The following is a 27,660-nucleotide window of genomic DNA, read 5'->3' on the forward strand; positions in this document are numbered from 1 at the left end:
AACACAAGTAACAAGTTGAAAAGACAGTTTGAAGATAAAAATGTGATCGAAAACATGCCTGACACTTTTTGAGTTTGGGTCCAGAAAAGTTTGGTTTAATTTATTTATTTGGATGTGTATTCCTACTGTATTTTAGTCTTGTCACGTTATTTAATTATATGTGGCGGAGTGACTGTGACGGGGCGGAACCAAAAATGGCAAACACCGCCACTTCCGGGAACGCCGGCGAACCCAAATCGGCGTGTTATTGGGAACGTGTGTCTTGTTGAGCGTGGCGATCACTGATTGGGCAATTCGGTGAAGAGGAGACACATAAATAGGGCATCAGAAACACAGGAAGTGGTTGGTGATTCCCAGTAGTTATTGTGGGAGCAACGGAACGGAGGAGAGAGTGGGAGAGAGAGTGTATGGTTTACTGTGGAGCTTGGGCAAAGAGAGATACACACACAGGGCTGAGTATACGATTATCTTTATTGGAGCATTGTGCTCAGATGCATTGTGTGATGTGAAGTTAACACACATTGAAGATCTGCTAGGATTGCAGGAAGGAGATTGTGCTGCCAGTTGTGTCAGATGTCGGTTATCTGGAAGAGAAGTGGAAAGATCCAGTGTTAATGAAAGTGATTGGTGGGTGAGCCGGAACCAGCGAAAAAGGAGTCTGGTGCCTTGTCGTGGCTGTGACGTTTCCTCTGGCCGTCTGCTGCATCGGTGCCCCCAACGTCCAGGAACTAATCCCCGGTCCTATGTGGTTTTGACCCTAATTCACTGTGAGTGTGTGGAGTGCAGTGGGCTGGGAGAGAAAACCCTGTGGAGAAGAACGTCTTTTATATACATGCCCGCTCGTGGCTTTGGACCCCTACTCCGCCGAGTGGTGACGTGTCAAAAATAGCAAGTAAGGAACAGTGTGCATATTGTGGGGGACGACGACTGAGAGAAGTGTTGGCTGCTATATGAACATCCAGCTGTGTAGCCCTTGTGTATGAATACCTGTTTGCGGAGTGCTTTCAGAGGTTTGCCCCTTTCTAGATCTCTGGTCCGTTGTCTGGAAGAGAGGAGAGGGAAGCGTTCGAGTCATTCCTGAGGTACATACGCGGTGGCACAAACCTACCTGAAGTCACCCAGCGTGGGGGCACCAGCTGAGGCCGTGGAAGGCCGTGCAGCAACTTCAATCTGTACTTCTATCCACTCTTGGTCAAATTCGAGAGGTGGGGTGTCTTTCTCCATATATTCACTGAAGCTAAGTAAATTTGTGAAGGAACTCTGTCTGTCTGTTACCAGTCCTACAGGTCTGAGCTTGAGGCTCTGAGTCGTCTTGGGAGTGTTTCCACGGTTGGAGGTGACCGTGTTGAGTGTTGGTCTGGGAAGTCTGCCCCGATGAGGAAGACCACAGTTGTCGTGACATATACACCTTCTCTAGACTCCCGAGCTGAAAAGGGCTGAAGCCTGACGTCCGCCTCTTCGAGGGTCTGTGAGTTGTATCCATTCAGTATTGTCACTGTATACCCACCTGCATGCCCAGAGCAAAGCTCCAGTTGCCCCTGTATGCCCATCTGTATGCCTAAAGCTAAGAGCCAGCGTATTGCCCTTGTATACTTACCTGCATGCCCGAAGTCCAACTCCAGTTGCTCTTTGTATGCCCTTCTGTACGCCCACAGCTAAGAGCCAGCATATTGCCCTTGTATACTCCTCTGTACATCCAAAGTAAAGACCCAGTTGTCCTTCTGCATACTTACCTGTACGCCCCGAGTGAAATACCAGTGCATCGCCCTTGCATACTCACCTGCAAACTCCATCCGTAGGGTTTACCTGGACGAAAATGTAGTTTATTTAGGATGAAGTTAAGGATTGTGTATCTTTCTTGCATACTTACCTATACACCGAAGGCCAAGACCCCAATATATTCACCTGCATACTTACATGTGGACCTTTTAGGTGTTTCCAACCGCGGACCCAGAATCTCGTGGCGAACGGCGTCAGGTACGCACCCCACCCAATTCATCAGAATTACTTGCCTTCTTTACTCTGCGTGTAGGGACTGGAAGGGCCCCACCGACGGTTCTCCTGCAGGAGAAACACAAAGGCACTACTTAGAAAAACCCTGTTGAGTCACGTGAAGGAAAGGACACAAATTACCTACAGGCTTACCTGAGAGTCCCCGTGACAGAGTCCGAAGCGACTCGGACCTATACTCTCTGGCCCCGAGAGTGGATTTTAGATTCCCTTTTCCCTTCCCTTCACACCTTTTAAGAAATTTAAATAAAGTTTGTTTTAATTATACTCACTCTCTCTCGTGTGTCTGGTCATTGGGGTGTTCTTGTGACCTCCTCGAGGTGGAAACTAGGGAGGGGCGAGACTCACGACATCTGTGGTCCGCTCCGACCTGTGACATTTATATGTGCATAAAGTTTATCACCCCCCAAAAAAGAGCAACAACATTTGCATGATATGATTGACGATTCTCTATATAGACTAGGCTACACATACATAGGCTTAAGTCATTGCTTGCTTTGATAGCTTATGTAAGTAACATGGCATTGACTTTCAGGCCTTTTTCCATCAAAACAAATATATATAAAAATGTGTCCAAGTCCTACGGATACATAAAGCTCAATAAAAAGACATCTCTTGTTTGACTGGGTATTGTTATATTTATTTCACAAAACCATAATATTCAACAATGTAGAGTAAATAAATTATTATAAATTAAATAACTCCCAGAAACATGGTATTGAATCTCAGTCCCTGTTCATCAACACATTTTAATAAGAATGTTTCCATATCCTCAAAGACAAACACACAGGCATCCCTTGCTTTCTCAGTCTCTCCTTTCAGGAGGTCTTTGATTATATTAGACTGTTTTTCTTCGTCCATCTGGAGAAATTCACGCTCTGTCACCCCTCCATGGAACAGCTCACAGTGGCTCTGAACCCAGCACCATGCTACACCAATGTCCCTTATGAACTTCCTCTACGCTCTTCTGGTGAAAATACAAAAGAAACGGTGTTTGTGGGGTAAATCTAAAATTACTATCATTATTTTCACAAAAAAAAGAGTTTTTACCTCATCACGGTCATCTTCAGTCATCACATTTTCAGTACTAGCTGGCTGTTTGGTGGACTCTGACAACCTAAAGACAGACTCAAAGGTCAGGTAAATGGACCATTTGTACAGCATCTTTTTAGTATTTCCAACCACTCAAAGCATTCAAGACATTTCTAAACATTCAACATTGTGGTCTCTCCGTACCTCCATGCTCCACTGCATGACTTCTGTGGTTCTCCAGGTGAAGTGTAAAACAGAACTTCTCTTCAGTGGTCAAACTGCAGCAGGGACATCCCGGCAGAACTGTTCTGGATCAGGTTTGGACTGCAGATGTGTAGGATGCTGTAAAACATGATAAATATTATATGTATTAATATAGAAGGATACAAAGATTTTCCACGAACAGAGAGTTATCAAGTAAGACATAGTGAAATGATGTGGTTACTCAAACAAGTGTGTTGTGCAAGAGTGTATTTTATTAAATATATTATGTGTGTTTTGCGTGGGGCCAGTGGAGTACATGTATGTAAGAGAGGTGAAGTGTATGTGTGAGAGGTGAAGTGTGTGTGTGTGTGTGAGAGAAATAAGTATTATGTGTCGGGGATATAAAAAAAAAAACATGAAGGATGAATAAATGCACCTACATTTGATCAGGATAGAGTTAGGAACATTACAGACATTAAGAAAGTGAACACAGCAGTGTTGGTAGCCTTATAACGTGCCTGTGTGAACGTCTTGGTTACGTATGTAACCCCCGTTCCCTGAAGGAGGGAACGGAGACGTTACGAATGGGATCTCGCCCGAGAGCCCAATCACCTTCGAGTGGTACAAAACGAGCCAATGGTACACAAAGTACCTTGGTCTGCGGAATTTGCATCGCGAGCTCCGCCCCGCAGAGCAGGTATATAAGGAGCAACGCGAGCAACTCGCATTCAAGTCTTCGCTGAGGAGCCGAGCCAGTGACCCGGCCGTTCAGCGGAACAGCGATGTGGCAAGGGGACGTAACGTCTCCGTTCCCTCCTTCAGGGAACGAGGGTTACATACGTAACCAAGACGTTCCCTTTCAGTCGATCACGTACGTTACGAATGGGGTCCCTTACAAAACGCCACATGGCTGTCTTCCAGCGACCCGTGTGAGTGATAGCACCCTGTCGTGAGGCCAGCACGAGTGAGGGCCTATAGCTCGCACAGAATACACTGGGTAGCATATTCCAGCTGGACATATGCTAGCAGGCTGCCTGCCCGTGGGAGGACTTACAGAAGGCAGGTATCTACCAAGTTGGTGATACATAAGAACTCTGAGGTACCCAGCCCGCAGGGTGGAAATTTCAATGACAGAGCTGGCAAGGGGCTTGCCAAGGGAAAGACACATGCTGCGTAGAGACTTACTGTGGACATACACAAGTGGGATTACCCAGAAGGGGAATCACGACACATGGAGGCACCTAGTCCCACACATGGCTGACCAAAGGGCATGTACACAAGTGTTGGACATCAACAGTGCTGGAGGAACCCAGGGTTCTGACTGAGGAACTACCTGAGGGGAATAGCGCACGCATCCAGTCCGCGGAGTGGAATGGCGCAGCAAGCGGATTGACACCGAGCAGGTCCTTACTGGCCCGAACGGGCGAGTACCCGGGAGGACACGGGCTCTACACGGAGACTATAAAATCTTGCGAATGTGTTAGGTGTCGCCCAGCCCGCAGGTCTACAGATGTCTGCTAGCGAGGCGCCATGCGCCAGCGCCCAGGAGGAAGCTACGCTCCTAGTTGAGTGAGCTCTCACCCCTAGGGGGCATGGCAGGTCTCGAGCCTGATAAGCCAGGACAATAGCATCCACTATCCAGTGGGATAACCTCTGCTTGGAGACAGCCTTTCCCTTCTGCTGTCCTCTGTAACAGACAAAGAGCTGGTCTGAGGTCCTAAGGCACCGAGTTCTGTCCACGTAGGTGCGGAGCGCACGTACTGGACAGAGCAGTGCCAGGGCTGGGTCTGCCTCCTCCAGGGGCAGCGCTTGCAAGTTCACCACCTGATCCCTAAAAGGAGTGGTGGGAACTTTGGGCACGTACCCAGGCCGGGGTCTCAAGATAATGTGAGAGTTAGCCGGCCCGAATTCCAGGCACGCTTCGTCAACTGAAAATGCCTGCAGGTCCCCGACCCTCTTCACCGAAGCCAAAGCCGTCAGGAGCACAGTTTTCAAAGATAAAAACTTTAGCTCTACTGAGAGCAAGGGTTCGAAGGGAGCTCTCTGCAGTGCTGATAGAACCACTGCGAGGTCCCAAGAGGGGACTTGCTGAGGGCGAGGCGGATTGAGCCTCCTTGCTCCTCTCAGGAACCTGATGATCAGATTGTGCCTTCCAAGAGACTTACCTTCAACGGGGTCATGGTGAGCCGAAATGGCAGCCACATAGACCTTGAGGGTGGAAGGAGACAGCCTTCGTTCCAACCCCTCCTGAAGAAAGGAAAGCACTGACCCAACCGGGCATTTCCAGGGGTCCTCACACCGTGAAGAACACCAAGTGACGAAGAGGTTCCACTTCAAGCATAGGCATGTCTGGTGGACATGGCTCTAGCTGAAGTGATGGTTGCTACCACCTGTGGTGGCAAGATACCTAAACCTTCCGTGACCCATCCAGAACCCACACATGTAGGTTCCACAGATCGGGACGTGGGTGCCAGAGGGTGCCCCGTCTCTGAGAAAGAAGGTCCTTCCTCAAAGGAATTGGCCAGGGAGGGGCTGTCGCGAGGAGTACAAGTTCGGGGAACCAGGTCCGGCCGGGCCAAAAAGGCACAACCATGAGGACCTGCTCCTCGTCCTCCCTGATCTTGCACAACGTCTGTGCAAGAAGGCTCACTGGGGGAAACGCATACTTGCGCAGGCCCAGCGGCCAGCTGTGTGCCAGGGCGTCCGTGCCGAGGGTGCCCTTGGTCAGGGAGTAAAACAACTGGCAGTGGGAATTTTCTGGAGAGGCAAACAGGTCTACCTGAGCGTCTCCGAAGTGTTCCCAAATCAGCTGAACCGACTGGGGGTGGATTCTCCATTCCCCGGGGCAGGACTGCTGTCGTGAGAGCTCGTCGGCTGAACGATTGAGCCTGCCCGGAATGTGAATGGCACGAAGTGACCTCAGATGCTTGTGACTCCATAGGAGGAGATGGCGAGCGAGTTGCGACATGCGGCGGGAGCGTAGACCACCTTGACGGTTGATGTACGCTACGGTTGCAGTGTTGTCCGTACGGACCAGAACGTGCTTGTCCTTTAGCAGGGCCCTGAAGCGGTGCAGAGCAAGACGTACTGCTAGCAACTCGAGGCAATTGACATGCCACTGAAGTCGGGGTCCTGTCCAGGAGCCTGACGCAGCATGCCCGTTGCACATGGCACCCCAGCCCGTGGCAGAGGCATCTGTTGACACAACAACATGTCTGGACACCGGTTCAAGGGGCACGCCGGCCCGTAGAAACGAGGGGTCCAACCACGGGGTGAAGTATCGGTGGCAGGCCGGAGTGATGGTCACTCGGAGCGTGCCCTGTTGCCATGCCCATCTCGAAACTCGGTCGTGAAGCCAGTGCTGAAGCAGTCTCATATGGAGAAGCCCGAGCGGTATGACTACCGCCGCGGACGCCATATGCCCCAGGAGCCTCTGAAACAGTTTCAGTGGAACCGCTCTCTTGCCCTCGAATTGTCTCAGGCAATTCAGCAGTGACTGCGCGCGCTCGTTCGTAAGCTGCGCGAACATGGCGACCGAGTCTATTTCCATACCAAGAAAAGAGATCCTCTGCACAGGGGAGAGTTTGCTCTTTTCCCAGTTGACCTGAAGACCCAGTCAGGCGAGGTGTCTGAGCACCAGATCCCTGTGCTCGCACAACCGCTCTCGAGAGTGAGCTAGGATCAGCCAGTCGTCGAGGTAGTTGAGGATACGGACACCTTGTTCCCTGAGAGGAGCCAGGGCTCCCTCCGCGACCTTCGTAAAGACGCGGGGAGACAGGGCCAACCCGAATGGGAGAACCTTGTACTGATATGCCTGCCCTTCGAAAGCAAACCGAAGAAACGGTCTGTGTCGAGGAAGAATGGAGACATGAAAGTACGCGTCCTTCAGGTCGATCGCTGCAAACCAATCCATCGGACGAATGCATTCGAAAATGCGCTTGGGCGTTAGCATCCTGAACGGGAGTCTGTGCAGAGCTCGGTTCAAGGCACGCAGTTCCAGGATTGGCCGTAACCCACCTGTCTTCTTGGGTACTATGAAGTAAGGGCTGTAAAAGCCGGACTTCATGTCGGCTGGAGGGACCGGCTCTATCGCGCCCTTTGCCAGCAGGGTCGCGACCTCCGCTCGCATGACAGGGGCATCTTTGCCCACCATCGTCGCGTGGACACCCCGAAACCTGGGGGGACGCCGGGCGAACTGAATCGCGTAGCCGAGCCTGAGCGTCCGGATGAGCCAGCGGGAAGGCCTGGGGAGCTCTAGCCAGGCTCCCAAGAACCAAACCAGAGGGGTCAAGGGGACTACAGGCGTACCCACAGTGGGGCAGCATGGTGGAGCAGACAGCCGCGGCATGGGAGGCATAGCATCCCTTAGCGGGGGCGGAGTGCGGGCACTCGTCTGACTCCAAGTGGCAAAGAGGGCATAAGAAGGCGAAGCGTTCTTGAGCCGTCTTTGCATGGAAACTGGCAAGGGGAGAGGAGAACGAGAGCGGTGAGGAAGCACGTCGCCAGCTGCCGTTCGTGGCCTCTTGAGGAAAAAGTTATTTTAGTGAAGGTTTGGGTGCAGGGCCAGTGGCGGAACAAAATGAAAACAAGAACAAAGGATTCTCCCCCGGCCCTCCTCCGGGGGAAGGAGTGGTCCTGCTACCATCTCCTGATGAGCTGACGTCTCCAACTCCGGGTCGTCCGTCTCAGGAACGCCGCTTGGCCTGGCAAGGTACTTTGTGTACCATTGGCTCGTTTTGTACCACTCGAAGGTGATTGGGCTCTCGGGCGAGATCCCATTCGTAACGTCGAACGTGACCTACTGAAAGGGAACTCAGCCTCATGTCTTTGTAACTCTACTATGGCTCAAAACAAACCGTAGTATCAGTTATCGTTGTGCTGTTAGTTTCACTTCATGTCTAACAAAATATTACATGTGCTGCATTACAATCAGTGATAATTTAATGTATACATTTTAACTATTAACGTTAAGCAGAAACATACAGTTTTGGAATTACACCGGACTAAGAACCAAATATTTCATTACTTACAGCCATGAAAAATAACTTCTTACTCTTCTGGGCGACTGGCAAACACGGAAAACAACAACTTCTTCTTTCTGGCAACTGCAAAACAATATTTCCTTCTCTTACCGATTAAAAACAACACAAACTTATTCACCGTAACTTCTAGACTTCTCAACGTTCCTTCCTGTTTGAATTTATTTTTTTTTTTTATTGAACAAACATTAATGTACAAACAACTTGGCCGTATCAATACATCTTCACATTACAATGTACAGAATAGAATAGGTGCATCTACATACAACATAAAGAGAGAGAAAAAAAGGAAAAAATAAAATAATAATAATCTTGGAGCGGGGCTAGGGTTTTTTCTTGTAAATCATACTCCATAATAGCAGTGAACATAAGTATTGCATTTTTCTTTTTCATAATTTTAAGTGCTTTTGATTACAAAATAAACTCATTATGAAATGCATAAAAGGCTGGTTTATCTTTCAGAAATCTAGATTTATGAATATAAAATTTTCCCAGCATAAGGATGCTATTGACCAGAAAATCATCTTTGCTATTGTTCCATACAAGTCCATAGATAATATCTTTTAGGGTGAAGTTGACCAGGTAACATATCTTTGGGTAAAGCCAGTCATGAATATCGGACCACAAAGCATCCACATACTTGCAATGAAAGAACAGGTGATTCGTAGTTTCGATGTCATCACATAATATACATTTATTAGAATCAAATCCACATCTAAGTCTTAAGTACTCACTGGATGGATATATCCCATTTAAAATCTTAAAATGAATTTCCTTAAACTTGGGAGATAAAGGAAATTGTATGTATTTACTTCTAAAAATATGAATGATATCTTTTTGGAAATTATAAGAAATTGAATTTCTGTAGGCTTCGATAGGATAAGAAATGTTATTAAACAAATTTCTAATAATTTTGTTGGAAAGTTTACCTCCTTTAAATTCACAGCCTTCAATTAACAGTTGAGGTAAACACAGGATCATAGGGTTCGAATAAAAAAGAGTTTCTTTGATCAAACAAATAATAGAATTAGGGATAGCTTTTTAACAATTGATTCAAATATAGCTCGACTGCAACTTAAATATTTAACACAGAAATTATCATATGATATAATAGCACTATTCTCCATTAAATGGGACACTGACCAAATACCTTTTTCCATCCAATCCAATGATTTGTTTCTAACTGTAATGTATTTTATTCCATAATGGTGTATTATGTGGTGTGAAATTATGGTTATATGGTTATAATCTTCCAATATAACAAGACCTGTTGGTGAAACTGGGATAATTTAACTGTGCGACGTTGAGCAGTGAAGTCGCATCTTAATAGAAACTCTGTTCCTCCTAATTTCTTGAATAACTCTCTGGAAATATGAAACCAAAAACTGTTATTATTTAAAAGGGACTTCAACCAATTAATTTTAAGGGTCCCATTAATAGATTCAAAATCAATAGCTTGTAAACCTCCCTCTTTATATTGTTTTATCATCTCTACTTTCTACGGAAGTTCTAAGCGGCCATGCATTATATTTTTTTTCCTTCTTGTTTTCTCGTTATAACGACTTAATTTTCTCGTTATCTCGACATAACGAAGTTCGTTTTCTCATTATAACGACTTAATTTTCTGGTTATATCGACATAACGAAAGTCATTTTCTCATTATAACGACTTAATTTTCTGGTTATATCGACATAACGAAGTTCGTTTTCTTGTTATAACGACTTAATTTGCTCTAAGAAGTTACAAAACTGTGCCAGCAGGTGGCACTATAGACCTGAATATAGCTGATGGGTGTTGTACACAATCCACTTTACTGTACGCGGACCTTCGTCGTGATCGCTATAATTTGTGAAGTCTTGTTCATTACTGACATTTAATTAATTCATAAATGTTAAATGCTTGAATTAATATGATTATTTTGTGTATTAAGTTCTTGCTAGATGCATGAGTTTCACCAACGTGTTCTGTGTCATAAAACTGCTTATCAAAACCAAGGTTGACGTGTATTCTGTTTGCACCTATATCTTTATTTGTGCTTCTTTGAGGCACATGATTGTTAGATAATAAGCGGAGATGTTCTGTTTACCTACAGTAGGACGGGATATAACAATGTAGGCTATTTGTGATGTGCTTCTTTTCCTTATTATGAATCTTTATTCTTAACCATATTGATGAGAAATGTGATGTATGTAAAGTGAATAGGCTAATTTTATTATGTTTTGTTCTATAATGTTGTAATCGTTTTTTTCTAAACACAAACACATACACTGTACATGAATGCTCTTTTTAAACCGAAGCTTGTAACGCACATGATATCTGTCACAGCATATAATGACTACTAAAAATTACAAATTATATATAATTTTATTTCAAATAAAGGGAAAATTTAAAGTGAGTTTAATCCAAGCAGCTCTAAAAGATCTTAGAATAGTCAACATCCTTCTGAAGGCGCTCCGCCTGTGTTTGCGGTGTTGCCATTTCAACATGTTAATTACAAAAACAAAACGTTCATTTGTCGAGATTAAGTTGTTATAACGAGAAAACAAGAAGGAAAAAAAATTATAATGCATGGCCGCTTAGAACTTCCGTAACTTTCTTCATATAATGGTTCTTCTTTTTCCAGATGTAGCCAAAGTTAATTTGATTGATTGTTTAATAGCTCTATTTCAAATAGCAATTGTGTATGCTGGATAGATTAACCTTGAAATACTTTCCATCTTAGTCAAAAATACTCTACCTAATAAACTTATATCTCTCAATAACCAAGAGTTGAGTTTAATTTCACATTTATCTATTGTATTCCACACATTCATAAGTTCATTTTCAGGGGAGTCTTTTGAAATAAGCATACCTAAATATGTAACTTTAGATTTTATAGGGATATTATTAGCCTCAGTTAATTGACATTGATGGATTTTTCAAAGTTCTTTTTAAACCAGAAGCTTTAGAAAAAATCTGAATAGAATGTAGTATTTTGGGGACTTCTGATAATTGCTTTTTAAAAAAGGCAGTATTGTCTGGAAATTGACTGATGATTAGTGTCTGATCAAGTACCTCTATTGGGGCTATCGTTGAGTTCTTGATAAAGATGGAAAGTAGTTCTGTTGTTATAATAAAAAGAAATGGGGAAATAGGACAACCCTGCTTTATACCACGACTGATGGAAAATCTTGGTGATGTACCTCCTGGCAAGGAAAAAGAACTATTAGAATTTTCATACTAAGATTTTATAATGTTTCAAAATTTTTCTCCAAAACCAAACTGTCACGATCATTACATGGAGTGCCCATGAACTTTTGTAGAGGGCACTCCAATCAGGACTATTCCACACTCACCACCAGATGTCACTCGGACTCTAGCACCTCTTATCTGTTGCACCACACCCTAACTACATTTCCCATTAGTCTCTGCATCACAATCACCCTGCCACACCTGCACATCATTCCTCAATCAATCTCCTTGCCACACCTGCACCTCATTTACACACACATATAAGCGGCACACTCACTCTCACTCACTGCGAAGTCTTGTTTAGCCAGTCTGACATTTCCGAGCGTTTCCCTTGTGTTTCCCTTCTGTACCTGACCTTTGGATTGTTTATACCGACTCTGATTCTCTGCTGCCTGCCCCCGACATCTGCTTGTTCCTGTTATCGATTTTGATTATCCCCACATACCTGACGCCGTTACTGATCATTGCCTGTCTGACCATTCTCATTAAAAGTTCTGCACATGGATCCGAATCTCTCTGTCTCATCATTACACAAACAATCTTAAAAAATAAAAAAATTAAAGAATGTTCGATTGAGTCAAATGCCTTATAAAAGTCAATGAAGAGAATAAAACCATCGTCTTCTATTAGATGTATATAATCTAGAATATCAAACACTAATTGAATATTATTATGTATAGATCTCCCCTTCATAAAGCCAGATTGAGATCCGCTTATAATTTTGTGTAAAAAGATTTTTTATCTATTAGCATATATAAGGGTTACAATTTTATAATCGGTGTTTAATAATGTAATTGGTCTAAAGTTATCTAAACTATTAATTCATCAGACATCGCATTAGAGACCATGGCCTTTTTACCCTCATTAAATGACTTGCATTTTAATAAATTAGAATTGAATTTCCAATATCCTTTATTTTGTTGGCTAACACCAGGAGGTTTAAAATTCAATTTAACAACAGAATGATCTGTAAGAGGAGCTGCTGACATACAACATCACTGACAAAATTAATAATAGAAACTGAAATTAACCAAAAATCTATTCTTGCACCCTATCCGCCACCTTGCCAGGACTTCCTGTTTGAAATTGAATGAGAACGTGATGTAGACGGATATAGGCGTGGTTTATGATGGCACATCCGGGTGGGCAGGGTTGGATGTGTGACGTCTTTGGATGTGGGTGTGCTTTCTGACGTCACACTTGGATGTGGGGGGGTTGGATGTCCACCACAGGCTGCAGCGAGCCCTACTTGCTGTGAAAACACCTGGAGCAGTGCACAGCCATTTTTGCTTGTGTTTAGTTCTGGTTGTTTTGAGTCAGTATTTCAGGGGTTAGAGTTAGAAGAGTGCTGGTCCTGTTACGGTTTATCTCTGTGTTAGTTCTCTGTCTGTAACTTCTCAATCAGTTGGCTGTATTCATCAGAAGTGTGTTTGACTGTCATCATTTTCCCACAGAGCGTCTCTCGTGTCTCTTGAAAAACTAGTCTAACTGTTTTTCCCGGAGAGTCGTTTTTCTCGAGTTGCCATTTCAGAGGTGGAAAGAGTAGTTAACAGACGTCCTCATTTTTCACGGTAATAAAATACTGCTTCATAACATACTGACCTATCTATATCGTTGATATGCTGATTCTAGACCTTCAGTATCATACAATATTGAGACATTGTGAGTCACAATAGTAAAACTGAAGCTCTCTTTCTGCTTGTCCTTCAGGAGTGAATCTGTGAAGGATAATGGCATCTGTGAATGAGAGCCGGAGGATGATAGTGTCTGTTTCAGAGCAGCTTCTGGTCACTCTGGATGAACTAGACGCAGATAAACTGAAGAGGTTTAAATGGTATCTGAAGAATCATCACGGCATTCCAGCTGCTGATCTGGAGAAGTCAGACGCTCCTGACACAGTGGATCTGATGATGAAGCGTTTCGGACCAGAAGAAGCTGTGAAGATCACGGTGGACATCTTGAGGAAGATGAACCAGAACTATCTGACTGAAGAGTTAGACAAGAAACACAAGCGAGGTAACAGGTTAAAGTGAAACTGAAATTGTCAACTGCCTTAAAAATAAAGAGCTAGACTTAAGAATGTATGTTTTATCATTTTAACAAGGTCCTTTTCCTAGATGTTTGATCGAGTGAATGTTTACAGAATAAGCTGATGTGTTTTTGCAGTTTAATGTCATGCTGAACTGTTTCTATCTCACAGCTCCGGCTGAGAACAGTATTGAGGTGCCTGTCCCTGTTGGAGCCCAATCTGAACCGATCAATGGTAAATACTGATCACTGTCTGTACAGAGACACACTTAACGTGTCTTTATTCTTATTTTAGTCATGGACTCCTTGTGTAGAAGCTAGACCACCAAACCTCAAAGGTTAGCGTGATTTGGGTGCTTTAAACAGAAGATCTCAGACAGAGGTAAAGTCCTGGAGACTCATCTGCTCTCAGAAACCAGTCCATCATCATCTCATATCATGGAGAACATCATATTAGAAATGTCTTAGGAATAGTTGCAGGATCATGAGAATCACACTGTTCATGTCTGTTGATTTCCACAGACACATTCACCAGCATTGATCACTGGACCACAAAGGACTTCCTACAATGCAAGTCAGTAAGAAAACCAGCAAAAACACTCATGAGTTTGTTCATGTTCTTCCTGTAGAAGGAGAAAGAAGAGTTTTATAACTGATGATGTAAATGATGATTAGAACAGATAATGAGACACTGATGGTAGACTGAACATGAAGAGTTCAGCTTCATGAAAAGATCAGACAGATTCATAATTCCTGATCTGTTTTATCTCCATCAGATTCCCGTCAGTTCACTCTGGATCTGAACACAGCACATAAATGCCTCCGTCTGTCTGAGAACAACAGAGTGATTACTAACACTTACACAGATGAGCAGTATCCTGATCATCCAGACAGATTTGATTATTTTGAACAGGTGTTGTGTAGAGAGAGTGTGTGGGGACGCTGTTACTGGGAGATTGAGTGGAGTGGAAGTGTGCGTATATCAGTGTCATATAAGAGCATCAGCAGGAAGGGACGGGGTGTTGAGTGTGGGTTTGGACGTAATGATCGGTCCTGGAGTTTGATCTGCTATTTCTCCAGTTACTCATTCAAACACAATAACATAGAGACTCATCTCCCTATAGAGTCCACCAGCAGGAGAATAGGAGTGTTTGTGGATCACAGTGCAGGAACTCTGTCCTTCTACAGCGTCTCTGACACAATGAGCCTCATCCACACAGTCCAGACCACATTCACTCAGCCGCTCTATCCTGGGATTTATGTTGGTTATCAATCATCACTGAAACTGTGTTGATGAATCAGAGTAGACTGACGAGAGATTCTACCCATAATGCTTTGAGCTGCATGATGAATCAGTGACAGTGGGATGTTATAGAGTCTCTTCATGACATTAATACTGCAGCTGAACTTCTGTCACTGAAATAACAGTCAGAATAAATGTGTCAGAAATCCTCATAGAGACAGTAAGATCAGTGTGTGTGTGTGTGTGTGTGTGTGTGTGTGTGTGTGTGTGTGTGTGTGTGTGAGTCCGGCTGAGTGACGATGTGTTTCTGTGCTTTTCTCCTTTGTATTGATGAAGATCAGTTTTTACTGTCAGATCAATCATTTGTATAATTACTATAAAGAAAAAAAGTAAAAAAAAAATTACACAGACACATTAAAGTTGTATAAAGATGTATAATCCAATAAATGATATTAACTTTGTTAATGTAATTTCTTTTTAACTGTGATTATTTATTTTTGTATATGTATATTAATGTTGTGACAATACCAACATTTTGACTTTGATACGATACCTGACTGAAATATCTGGATACTTCTACTGAACCGATACCATGACAGAAATGAATAAAAAACAAATGGGAAGAAAGAAATCTCTCACTTACACTTGAGCAGTGTTTCCTGCCCCTCAAAAACACAAACACCGCACACACACAGGTCTATGGTGAGCAACTCCGAGCCTACGCAAATATCATTCAACGATATCATGATATATAATCAGTTCTGTTATGTTATTAATAATAAAAACATCAATGCAAGTAACAAAAAAATTACATGAAATAAATGGTGTTTTTAACTGCTGAAAGAGATCTGAATTCACACTGACTTCTGTGCACACACTTTGGGTTATTATTACAGGTCTATTGCAACTCTTTTTAGCATCTAGCAAGCCCCACACTTTATTTCCTCATCCGTGCATGTTTCTTCTTCACATGTATATACGGGAAAGCAGGAGGAAAGTGTGTTTTCCATCATTTTACTCATGCTGTGATGGGTCAGAGCACCGTGGGGTAACGTAACTACATTTAGGCTCAAGAAACAGTTTTTTTGTTTAGTTTTTTTGCTGTTCAAAGTGATGTTTGCACGTTCAGCGACTCTTGCTTCTCGTTCCTAAATAATTTCAGACAGATCTGAGGAAATATGACATGTGTTTGTATTGTATTGTATTTCCTTGCAACATATGTTGAGTACATTAGCCCAGTTCTGTGAACTGTATGCATTCTGTTATCCAAACGGGAGCTGGAGCGTAACCCAGCGTCTCAAGTCCCTGGATGAGCGGCCAGTCCATCGCAAGGGTCACACAGAGATTTTAACTGGAATTCAGGGTCAACAAGATAAGGACAAGACCTTTATTGAGAATGTGTTTCATTAAGAAAAAGACCAGACCCGGTTTGTTATTAATGCTATTAATCTACTAGAGTCAATAATTACAGAGTAAAACAGAATAGACTCAAATGTAACAATTTATTAACAGTCAGGTAAACATGTATTATGCCAATGCATAGCCAATTCAGAGATATCAAATCAATACAAGACATCAAATTCTCTAAGATGACTCTAAGATTAAGATGCATACCTCTGCAGTATCACTCACGATCTGTGTTTCGCAGTCCGAAGCTTGGTGCATTAAAATGTAGATTCACATTAGTATTGAATTAATAATTTAGTAGTTTGTTTTTGTATTTCTGTCTGTAATGATTTGCTCTTGCCTTTTAAAAGTGATAACAACAAAATAGCCACGTTCTTAGAATTAGAATGTATAATCAAATTATTGTACCTGATCAGATCTAATATAAATAACACAAAAATCAGCGGCGGTACGTGTGGCGATAGAACCGGCGTTTTGGATGGCCACCTACTGTATGTGCCCTCTAGAAGCTTGGGTTCTGTAAGTGAACGTCGCTTGATTGTGCCTTCCCAAAGAAGTGTGTGTGTGTGCGCGTGTGAGTGTGTGTTTGAGTGTGTGTGAGTGTGTGTTAAATATCCACCAGAAGCAACAGAATGTCTTTCAGAATGCCTTCATTTCATTACATAATATATATATTTTTTTCTACATAAGTTTCTTTCGATCTTTTTTAGTTAAAATTTTAAATTTAGCACACACTTTTATTAAGAAAACACTACAGACACCACTAGGCATACAAGTATAATACAACTATTAGGCTACATGAAAAATATATTAAAATATGTAAAAAATATAAAATTTTAACAGGTAACAAACATTAGTCTCATCGTGGTTGTTGGTGTTTCTGTTGAAAACACTGTTAATCAGTTCTTGGAAAATATTGACCACTGGAGTGGAAAATAAAACAGTCACACGGTCACAATAAAAAAAATGTGTGAACATTTGTGTTCTTCAGTTTATATTCCACTCTATTCCACGTTATTAGTAGGATATTTATCTCAAATCAAAACTATCTTACTATGTTTTTGCATACTTGAGCCCCATGCGTTTTCTGACATGATCAAGTATCTCATTGTGTTCAGTTATTAAAATCAGATTCAGGATTGTGGTGTTTGGATCAGATCCGTTTTATAAACAAAACACAACTGAAACAGAAATGAAACAAGAAGGAAAAATAGATTAATCAAAACAATACTTATATTCCCTGCCGGTGTCCCTGCCCTGTGGAGTCGCATGGTAGAGTCGATGGTCTTTACACTCTTCGGTCTTCACACGAGGAGGGCTTAACTGGAGGGCTGCCGTGGTATACTAACTTTTTTTTAAACCCGACAAAACGGAAAATGGACGGCTGAATGGTTGCAATTTTATCTCTAATAGTATCAATTTTAGAAGTAGTTCATAAAGTCATTACTGCTGTGGTGTTGGGAAATGTCAACACTTGTTGAGGCTTTATTTAAATAAATAAATAAATAAATTCCTGGGGTTATGTTTGTTTTATTCTAAAAGAGAAGAAAAGTAATCAGATCTAGCAGTTTTTATTGCTTTTCTGTAGGATATGCTACTTTCCCGCCAAGCAATATGAAATGCCTCTAGTTTAGTAGCTGCGCTCCATTTTTCGGGCTGCTCTCTTTAGGGTGCGAGTATGCTCATTATACCATGGTGTCAAACTGTTTTCCTTAACCTTCCTTAAGCGTAAAGGAGCAACTGTATTTAAAGTGCTAGAAAAGAGAGAGTCCATAGTTTCTGTTACATCATCAAGTTGTTCTGAGGTTTTGGATATGCTAAGGAATTTGGATACATCAGGAAGATAACTTAAAAAGCAGTCTTTTGTGGTAGAAGTGATGGTTCTTACATACTTGTAACAAGTAGAATTTACAATTTTGGCTATATGAAGTTTGCACAGAACTAAATAATGATCTGAGATATCATCACTTAGCTGAATAATTTCAACACTATCAACATCAATTCCATGTGACAGTATTAAATCTAGAGTATGATTTCGACAATGAGTAGGTCCTGAAACATGTTGTCTAACACCAATAGAGTTCAGAATGTCTATAAATGCTGATCCCAATGTATCTTTTTCATTATCGACATGGATATTAAAATCACCAACTATTAAAACTTTATCTGCAGCCAGAACTAACTCGGATGTAAAATCACCAAACTCTTTAATAAAGTCTGTATGGTGCCCTGGTGGCCTGTATACAGTAGCCAGTACAAACATAACAGGAGATTTATCATTAACATTGGTTTCTCTGGATAATGTTATATGAAGCACCATTACTTCAAACGAGTTATACTTGAAGCCTGCCCTCTGAGAAATCCTGAAAACATTGTTATAAATTGAAGCAACACCTCCCCCTTTGCCTTTTGGATGCGGCTCATGATTATATATATATATTATATAAGGAGCAGTTGTGAAGTAGGCCTACGCTGGGAGTGGAAGTGCACAGAAACAATGGGCAGATACATTTTATGGATGTTCCCAATGTCTCGACATTCACAGGGTAAGTTACTGGTATACTTCTAGGTGTCTGTAAAAGGCAAATTCTGTATGTTGAACACTCTTACAGTGTAATTGAACTGCAATTGTAATGTCACCATAATACATTTGAAGTTCATTCTACATTTCAAAACTAATATACATGAAATTGATAGAGTGTATATAAGTTTACTTGGAATGTTTCCACTTTAGCACAAACAAACGCATTTAATACAAATTAATTTGAACTTCAGCACTGATTTTGAACAAATAAAATGCATTTAAGACTAAATTAGTTGCTCCAATTTAAGACTTAAGGTATACCAATTTATAGCGTGCCAAAAATACATTGGTATACCAAAGTACATACTTTTCATTAGTTACTGCCTAAAAGATTTATAATTCATGCTGCACTGTGATTTCCACTTAAACGAATCAGAAGATTATTTTGAAGGCAGCTCAAGTTATTTATTTTAATTTAGTTATTTGCAGCTTTACTCCTTTCACTCAATTCCTGCTCATCAATAAGGTGAGAAACAGACCCGCTAACTGAAACGCACAAATTAATGAAAGAGGACCTATGATACTTTTACATTGTGTTTGAAAATCAATGCGTGTCCACAATGTGTGTAATGAAACACCCTATAATTGTAAAATTTATTAAAACTCCCAGAATCTGAGTCACTGAGGATACAGTGGATTCTTTTTCAACTGTGTGCCAAGAAATTAGCTAAATTTGTGTGTTTGTGAACCATTGTACACTGGATTGCTTTGCAAATGTAGTGGGTTATCTTCTGACTTGTGTGTTGATAATAAAAGAGACCTTACACCTTGATGCGGTTGTCATGTGGTTTACTTTTGGCTTCTCAGTTTCTGTATTAAAAGTATAACAGACACCATCAGAAATTAAAGGAGAATATCTGGTTTAGCCGTGCCTCACAATGACATCCCGCGTAAGAGAGCGTTATAGAATAAAATAACTATTATAGAAACAAATACTACATTGATCCATTTACATACCTGTATTAAAGTATAACACACAACCCATCCCTGTCAATCATCGGATACTGTTACAATGTACATTCATATAATGGGGAATACATTCAAAACAAAACAGAGTTAAAAGGTTTTACCTATGGATCTAAGTATGGATCGTTATATAATGAAACTTATTGAAACATTTTGAAAAAAAAAAAAAAAAAACATTTTGTGCAGAAAATCCATATACGTAAGCAATTAACCAGATTTGAACACAGTTTCGAAAAGTTGAAAAAAAAAAAAAAAAAGTGTTATCACACAAAAGAGAGAGGGCTCCCAGAAATTACATCAGCTCTACCCTCACACACACACACGACATAACTTACGAGAAAAGTGATTCCTGAACATTTTATATGGATTAACAATTTCATACAAAGGGAAAAGCAAAACCAATAACAAAGAAATACAAATTATAAAGAAATTATACAACAGTATTGTGCTTGAGATCACGGGAACATTCATCATGGTTTTTCCTAATACAGATTTCAAAATAAAAGCCTCTGACATGAATGCCATTAGTTAATAATAATTTCAACAAACCAGGGGCGTAGCCATCTTTTCAGAAGTGAGGGGGACAGAAATTATATATATATACACACACACACACACACACAAACACACTAAAAATATAATATAATATAAAACATTACAAAATAACATTTCTGTAATCTAGCCTACCAGTCAACAGTTTTTGAACAGTAAGATTTTTTATGTTTTTAAAGAAGTCTCTTCTGCTCACCAAGCCTACATTTATTTGATCCAAAGTACAGCAAAAGTTTTTACAATGTAAAATAACTATTTTCTATTTGAATATATTTTAAAATGTAAATTATTTTTGTTATCAGAGGTGAATGTTCACCATCATTAATCCAGTGTTACATCCTTAAGAAATCAAATCATTCTAATTTGCTGATTAGCTGATTATCAATATTTAAAACAGGAGTACATTTTTTTTCATCATTCTTTGATGAATAGAAGGATCCAAAGATCAGCATTTATGTGAAATAAAAAGCCTTTGCAACATTATACAGTATATCATTCAAAAATATATATTTTTTCTTGGAAAATAAATTATAGAAATAAATACTTTTATTAAGAAAGCTTTAAAATCTCAATAAATAACATTTAGAAATATATTCGAATAGAAAAGTTATTTTAAAAAGTCTAGTAAAATATTTCAGTTTACTGTTTTGCTGTACTTTGGACATCCCTGAAAGACAGCGGAGACCAGGACAACTAGAGCCCCAGATACAGATCCCCTGTAAAGACCTTGTCTCAGAGGAGCACCAGGACAAGACCACAGGAAACAGATGATTCTTCTGCACAATCTGACTTTGCTGCAGCCTGGAATTAAACTACTGGTTTTCGTCTGGTCAGAGGAGAACTGACCCCCCAACTGAGCCTGGTTTCTCCCAAGGTTTTATCCTCCATTCTGTCACCGATGGAGTTTCGGTTCTTTGCTGCTGTCGCCTCTGGCTTGCTTAGTTGGGGTCACTTCATCTACAGCGATATCATTGACTTGATTGCAAATAAATGCACAGACACTATTTAACTGAACAGAGACGACATCATTGAATTCAATGATGAACTGCCTTTAACTATCATTTTGCATTATTGACCACTGTTTTCCTAATGAATGTTGCTCAGTTGCTTTGACGCAATGCATTTTATTTAAAGCGCCATATAAATAAAGGTGACTTGACTTGACTCAAAGATGGATCAATACCAGCTCTACGTGGTCCATCTTCATATCCATCGCATTTTATACATTGTGTTTGCCATTGTCTCAGTAATCACAGAGACGAGAGCTTGTGATTTTTAACTCCAAAATGCTCACTGTCTGTTAAATTATTACTTCTTTAAAAATAAAACTAACGACATAGCTCTGATCTTCATGAATACAGTGAGAGACAGTGGTAACTTAAGCCACATTAATAATAATAATAATAATAATAACAACTTTATTTTGTATAGCGCTTTTAAAAGCAAATTCTCAGCGCACTTTACATTAGAAAAATGAAGATAGATAAAATAGGGATGATAAACTCAGTATAAATAAAGCATTACAAACTATTTTACAGACCAAAACAATTTAAAAATAAGTATCCAAGACATATAGTAAACTCATAAAATACATCTCTTAACCAACCACAAAAATCCCCTTTCACCCAAATGCTTCCTTAAAATAATAAGTTTTGAGTAAGGTTTTAAACATTTTCAAGGATGGTGCATTTCTAATATCGGCAGGCAGATAATTCCATAAAGAGAACGCCCTATCACCCATTTTTTTTAGGTGCGTTACCGGAACAACTAAAAGACCAGCGTCGGCCGAGCGAAGATTACATGTCGGAATGTAGGGTATTAAAAGCTCAGAAAGACATTGAGGAGCAAGTCCATTTATTGCCTTGTATGTCTACATAAGAATCTTAAAATCAACACGGAATTTGACAGGTAGCGAATGCAAGGTCTGTAAAATAGGTTTTATATGATCTCTATGTCTTGTCCTAGTCAGAATACGTGCAGCAGAGTTTTGTACCCACTGAAGTTTGTTCAGAATAGATTTGGATGCACCTGCTAACAAGGCATTGCAATAATCTATTCTGGAGAAAACCAGAGTATTTAATTTTTCAGGAAAAGGCAGCATGGACCGTAATCTGGATATATTTCTGAGATGGAAAAAAAGAAACTTTTACAGTATTACGTACATGAAGATCAAATGTTAAATTACAATCAAAAATTACTCCCAGGTTTTTTTATTTAGATTGGAACTGTATAACGGAGCCATCCACATGCAAGGCTATAGGTTTCGCTCTGCGTAACTGGTGGGGCGAACCAATAAGCAACACTTCTGTCTTATCACTATTTAGACGTCGAAAATTAGCAGACATCCAATTTTTTATATCTGTGATACAGTCAGAAAGATGTGCAGCAGCCACATTAACATCAGAATTTGAGTGAATGTATATCTGGGTGTCATCAGCATAAAAATGAAAATCAAGACCAAGAGACCTCAAAAGTTGGCCAAGAGGAAAAATATAAAGGCTAAAAAGTAAAGGACCTAAAATTGAACCCTGAGGTACACCATATTTTACCACGCCAACCTCAGATCTGCAGCCACCCAGCACAACAAATTGTTTGCAATCTGAGAGATAAGAGATAAGACTTAAAACAGCTTAGAGCAGAGTCAGATACACCAAATACAGACTTTAGGCTAGAAAGTAAGGTACAATGATCAATAGTGTCAAAAGCGGCACTGAGATCAAGCAAATTCAATATTGATAAGCGTGCAGAATCGGAAGCCATCAATAAGTAATTTGTGACTAATACTGTCTCAGTGCTATGCATTTTACGGAAACCAGATTGAAGAGGTTCAAAGAGGTTATTTGCAGACAGATGAGAGAGCAATTGTGATGCAACAATATGTTCTAAGATTTTAGCAATACAATGCAGATTAGAGATGGGACGAAAATTTGTTAGATTCTCAAAGTCATGGCCGCTGTTCTCAAGTGTAACAGCGGCAATTTTAAGTGCTGATGGCACAACACCAGAAGACAGAATAATTTATAATATTTAAAACAGCTGGACACAATGAAGAAAAGCATGACTGAAACAACTTAGATGATATAGGATCAACAATTGAGGTGGTAGCCTTCATTTTTAAAACCACATTACATAAGGATTGAGAATCTACCATGGAGAATTCTGAAAGATTATCACTAGAGAATTCTATGTTATTTAGTTTTGGGGTAACAAATGTATTTGTAGTAATAATCTGATCTCTTATCCCCTCAATCTTATTGCCAAAAAACACAAGAAACCTGTTACATAATTGAATAGAAGCAGAAAAAGTGTAAATATTATTTCTGTTTAAAAGATTGTTGATTGAATTAAAAAATTTTTTAGGGTTATCTTGATTACTTGAAATAATTTGGGAAAAGTAAGTAGACCTTGTCGATACAATTTCAGCCCTATATTCACCCAAGTTTTCTTTCCAGGCCTGATGATACACTGTTAAACCAGTAGAGCGCCATTTGCGCTCCATTTTGCGACACTGAGTTTTCATTGCGCGCAGATCATTGTTATACCATGAGGCAGATCGTTTAAAAGAGACCGCACGTGACTTCAGAGGAGCAAAAGTGTCCTGGCCGGATGAAAAAATTGTATACAGCCTATTTACTTTGTCATCCAATGCATCAGATGGTATAATACAGCTAGTACCAGAATGAATAAAGTCTGAGAAGTCAGTGGGCACGATAGATCTCCACTTGCGGTAATGAATAATACAGGAAGTAGAAGTAGATATATCAGGTAGCTCCACATTGAAAAATATGGCTAAGTGATCGGATAGCCCAAAATCAGATACTGACAACTGAGACACAAATGTACCATTTTGAATCACAAGATCTAATATGTGGCCTTTGTTGTGCGTAGGACAGTCCACCACTTGGTGTAGCTCAAAGCACTCTAATAAAGATGTAAAGTCTCATTGCTGACGTGTCTTTTTTGTCCATGTGAATATTAGAATCACCAAGTATTAGAATTCTCTGAAATTTTTAAACCAACACAGATAGTAATTCAGCAAAGTCAGATGTAAATTCTTTGTTACCCTTGGGAGGCCTGTACACGGTCACAATGACCGTTGATAATGAAGCTGAAACACTTAAGGCAAGGCATTCAAATGAGGTGAACGAAGGGATATCCACAGTACATACTCCAAGAGGCTGTTTAAACAGCACAATGTTATCACCTACTCTACCTGTTGAGCGCGGGAGATTGCATAATCCATATCCCTCAGGAGTCAGTTCATTAAAAAGTACACCATCAGACTCTTTATGCCAGGTTTCTGTTAAGCAAATGAGATCCCAGTCTTGATCTACTATAAGGTCAGATACAATCAAGGCTTTGTTATTAACCGAGCGCACATTTATCAGTGCAGATTTCAGCAATCACACCGGAGCGGCTAAGCCAGGTGTAGCCTCCTCACGTATGTCTGCCAAGTTATTAAAATCAGCCCCCGTTGGTCTCCATGGCGACTTCAGCAGTTTACGATGTGCTATCGGATAAAAAACATTATTTTGAGATGAACCAAGGTACCCACACCGAGATGATCGATGTAGGTAACGTTTTGGGCAAAGAATTCCGCAGGTATTACAAAGTGAGCGTGGTTCAGTCCCCAAAGCATAATTCCCATTAAGGTTCAGCAGCTGGCGAGAAGTGTACCTTAAGACCATGGTAAAGGTGTCCATGCGAATAACATCACAATTGTGTAAGTCCTGGGTCAGACAGCTGTTGATGACAAATGATCCGCAAACACCCAGAGATAGCAGCAGTAGTCCAATGAATGTAACGCGATTTCACACCACGATGGTAAACTTTTTTCAGGAAAAGAAGAAAACAAGAATATCCATTTATACCAAGTGTTTGACGGGAGAAAGGAGCGGCAGCCAAACGCGCCGGCGTGCCCGTTCAACTGGAAGCTCCCGTACAGCGTGCTAACAAGCACATTCACAATACACAATGCTATATTAACATGTTCTGAATACGAAATTGGACAAACAGTTGGTACTGATCCATCTTTGACACTTCTACTCACTTTGCAGGGGGCAGGTGTAAGGATTTTACTGTGGTGCAAATTCTCGTGGATTCTAAGGTTTTCATGCTGAGTAAAACTCTTTAAATGCTGTTGCCAGGTGTAAGGCTTATATTCTGTGTGAATTCATATGTGCCAGTTTAAGTTTACATTTTGAGGGAAACTACATCTACACTTTGTTGGCATGAGTGACTTTATGACCAAAACTTTTCCACACTGTTGGTAAGTGAAAGGACTCCAGTTGTGTATTATCATATGAAATTTAAGGTTTCTTCATCGAGTAAAAATGTTTCCACATTGTTTGCAGGTGTAAGGCTTTTCTCCAGTGTGAATTCTCATGTGCAAGTTAAGGTTTCCTTTATGACTGAAACTTTATCCACAGTGTTGGCAAGTGAAGGGACTCTCTCCAGTGTGTATTTTCATGTGGACATCAAGGTTTACACATTGAGCAAAACCTTCACCACACTGCTGGCAGGTCTAAGGTTTTTTTCCAGTGTGAATTTTTATATGCCGGTCAAGACTTAATTTATAATTGAAACTTTTTCCACAATGTTGGCAGGTACAAGGCTTTTCTTCCGTGTGAATTCTCATGTGCCAGTCAAGGCTTCCTTTATGAGTGAAGCTTTGTCCACACTGTTGACAGGTGAAAGGCTTCTCTCCAGTGTGAATTCTGATGTGGGTGTTAAGGTTTCCATGCTGATGGAAAGTCTTTCCACACTGGGGGCATGTGTAACGCTTCTCTCCAGTGTGAACAGTCATGTGCCAGTTAAGGCTTGCTTTACTAGAGAAACTTTGTCCACACTGTTTGCAGGTGTAAGGCTTTTCTCCAGTGTGAATTCTCATGTGGTGGCTAAGGTTTCCTTGATGACAGAAACTTTTTCCGCATTGTTGGCAAGTGAAAGGACTCTCACCAGTGTGTATTCTCATGTGGACTTTAAGATTCCAATGTTGAGCAAAACATTTTCCACACTGTTGACAGGGGAAAGGATTCTTCTCTCGAGTGTGAATTATTTTGTGCCTGTTAAAGCTTGCTTTATGAGTGAAACTCTTTCCACACTGATTGCAGGTGTGAGGCTTCTCTCCAGTGTGATTTCTCATGTGGTGGCTAAGGCTTCCTTGTTGACTGAAACCTTTTCCACACAGTTGGCAAGTGTAGGGACTTTCTCCAGTGTGAATTCTCATGTGGGCTTTAAGGTTTCCGTGTTGAACAAAACTTTTTCCACAGTGTTGGCAGGTGTAAGGCTTTTCTCCAGTGTGAATTCTCATGTGGTGACTAAGGCTTCCATGATGACTGAAACGTTTTCCACACAGTTGGCAAGTGAAGGGACTCTCTCCAGTGTGAATTCTCATGTGCTCTTCAAGGTTCCAATGTTGAGCAAAACTTCTTCCACACTGTTGGCAAGTGTAAGGCTTTTCTCCAGTGTGAATTCTCATGTGGTTGCTAAGGCTTCCTTGTTGTCTAAAACTTCTTCCACACTGTTGGCAAGTGTAAGGCTTCTCTCCAGTGTGAATTCTCATGTGGTGACTAAGGTTTCCTTGATGACGGAAACTTTTTCCGCATTGTTGGCAGGTGAAGGGACTCTCACCGGTGTGTATTCTCATGTGGACTTTAAGGTTTGCATGGTGAGCAAAACTTTTCCCACAGTGTTGGCAGGTGAATGGTTTTTCTTTAGTATGAATTTTTATATGCCTGTCAAAACTTACTTTATAAGTGAAACTTTTTCCACAGTGTTGGCAACTGAAAGGGGTCTCCCCACTGTGGACTTTAAGGTTTCCTTTTTGATTATAACTATTTCCAGACTGGAGGCAAGTGAAATCACGTTTAGTTTTTCCAGTCTTTTGAGCTTTTCTTTGTGTGTAAAACTTTTCAGTCTGTGAACACCTCAAATATTTTTTTCCAGCTGTGAAACGATGCAAACTGTCCTGTTGATCTTCCTCTTCAATGTCACGGAGTACTTCTTTCTCTTTTTTTAACACCAGGTCTAAGGTAAAAAAAAAAAAAAAAAAAAAAAGTTATCCCCAGTTTACACAATACAACAAACATCAAAACATAGCTGACTTTCTTTAGTTCATGTCCTAAGAATCTTTAAGCTGGCAATTAAACACTTTATTAAAAAAAAGAACACCAAGAGATATAGTTCTCTGTAGACTTCTCAATTAGGAATACTAAATAATCAATCACTGGTTCATTAATGGAGAAAAAAATATTAATACAAGGAAACTAACTCAGTGAAATGGTCAAAAAAATATTAATGATACGCGCACGAGCAAGACATTTCAATTAGTTGTTGTGCTTTGGGGAAAGCAAAAATTTAGT

General features: G+C 40.7%; 1 protein-coding gene and 1 long non-coding RNA gene across 2 annotated transcripts; both read right to left on the bottom strand.

Annotated features, from left to right (window-relative positions):
* Positions 1 to 2,745: 2,745 nt before the first annotated feature.
* On the bottom strand, positions 2,746 to 3,607 carry LOC113085545 (uncharacterized). Its single transcript, XR_003284308.1, has 3 exons — positions 3,247 to 3,607; positions 3,061 to 3,127; positions 2,746 to 2,977 (listed from the first exon to the last, which is right to left on the bottom strand). It is a non-coding gene; the product is annotated as an uncharacterized LOC113085545 (long non-coding RNA).
* A 19,147-nt stretch (positions 3,608 to 22,754) lies between these two features.
* Positions 22,755 to 27,284, bottom strand: LOC113085549 (gastrula zinc finger protein XlCGF57.1-like). Its single transcript, XM_026255191.1, has one exon. The coding sequence runs from the start codon at positions 26,943 to 26,945 to the stop codon at positions 25,821 to 25,823; it is 1,125 nt and encodes a 374-aa protein (XP_026110976.1). The 5' UTR covers positions 26,946 to 27,284; the 3' UTR covers positions 22,755 to 25,820.
* Positions 27,285 to 27,660: the final 376 nt, after the last annotated feature.

The sequence above is a fragment of the Carassius auratus genome, unplaced genomic scaffold, assembly GCF_003368295.1.
Source record: "Carassius auratus strain Wakin unplaced genomic scaffold, ASM336829v1 scaf_tig00041812, whole genome shotgun sequence".
Lineage (NCBI taxonomy): Eukaryota > Metazoa > Chordata > Actinopteri > Cypriniformes > Cyprinidae > Carassius > Carassius auratus.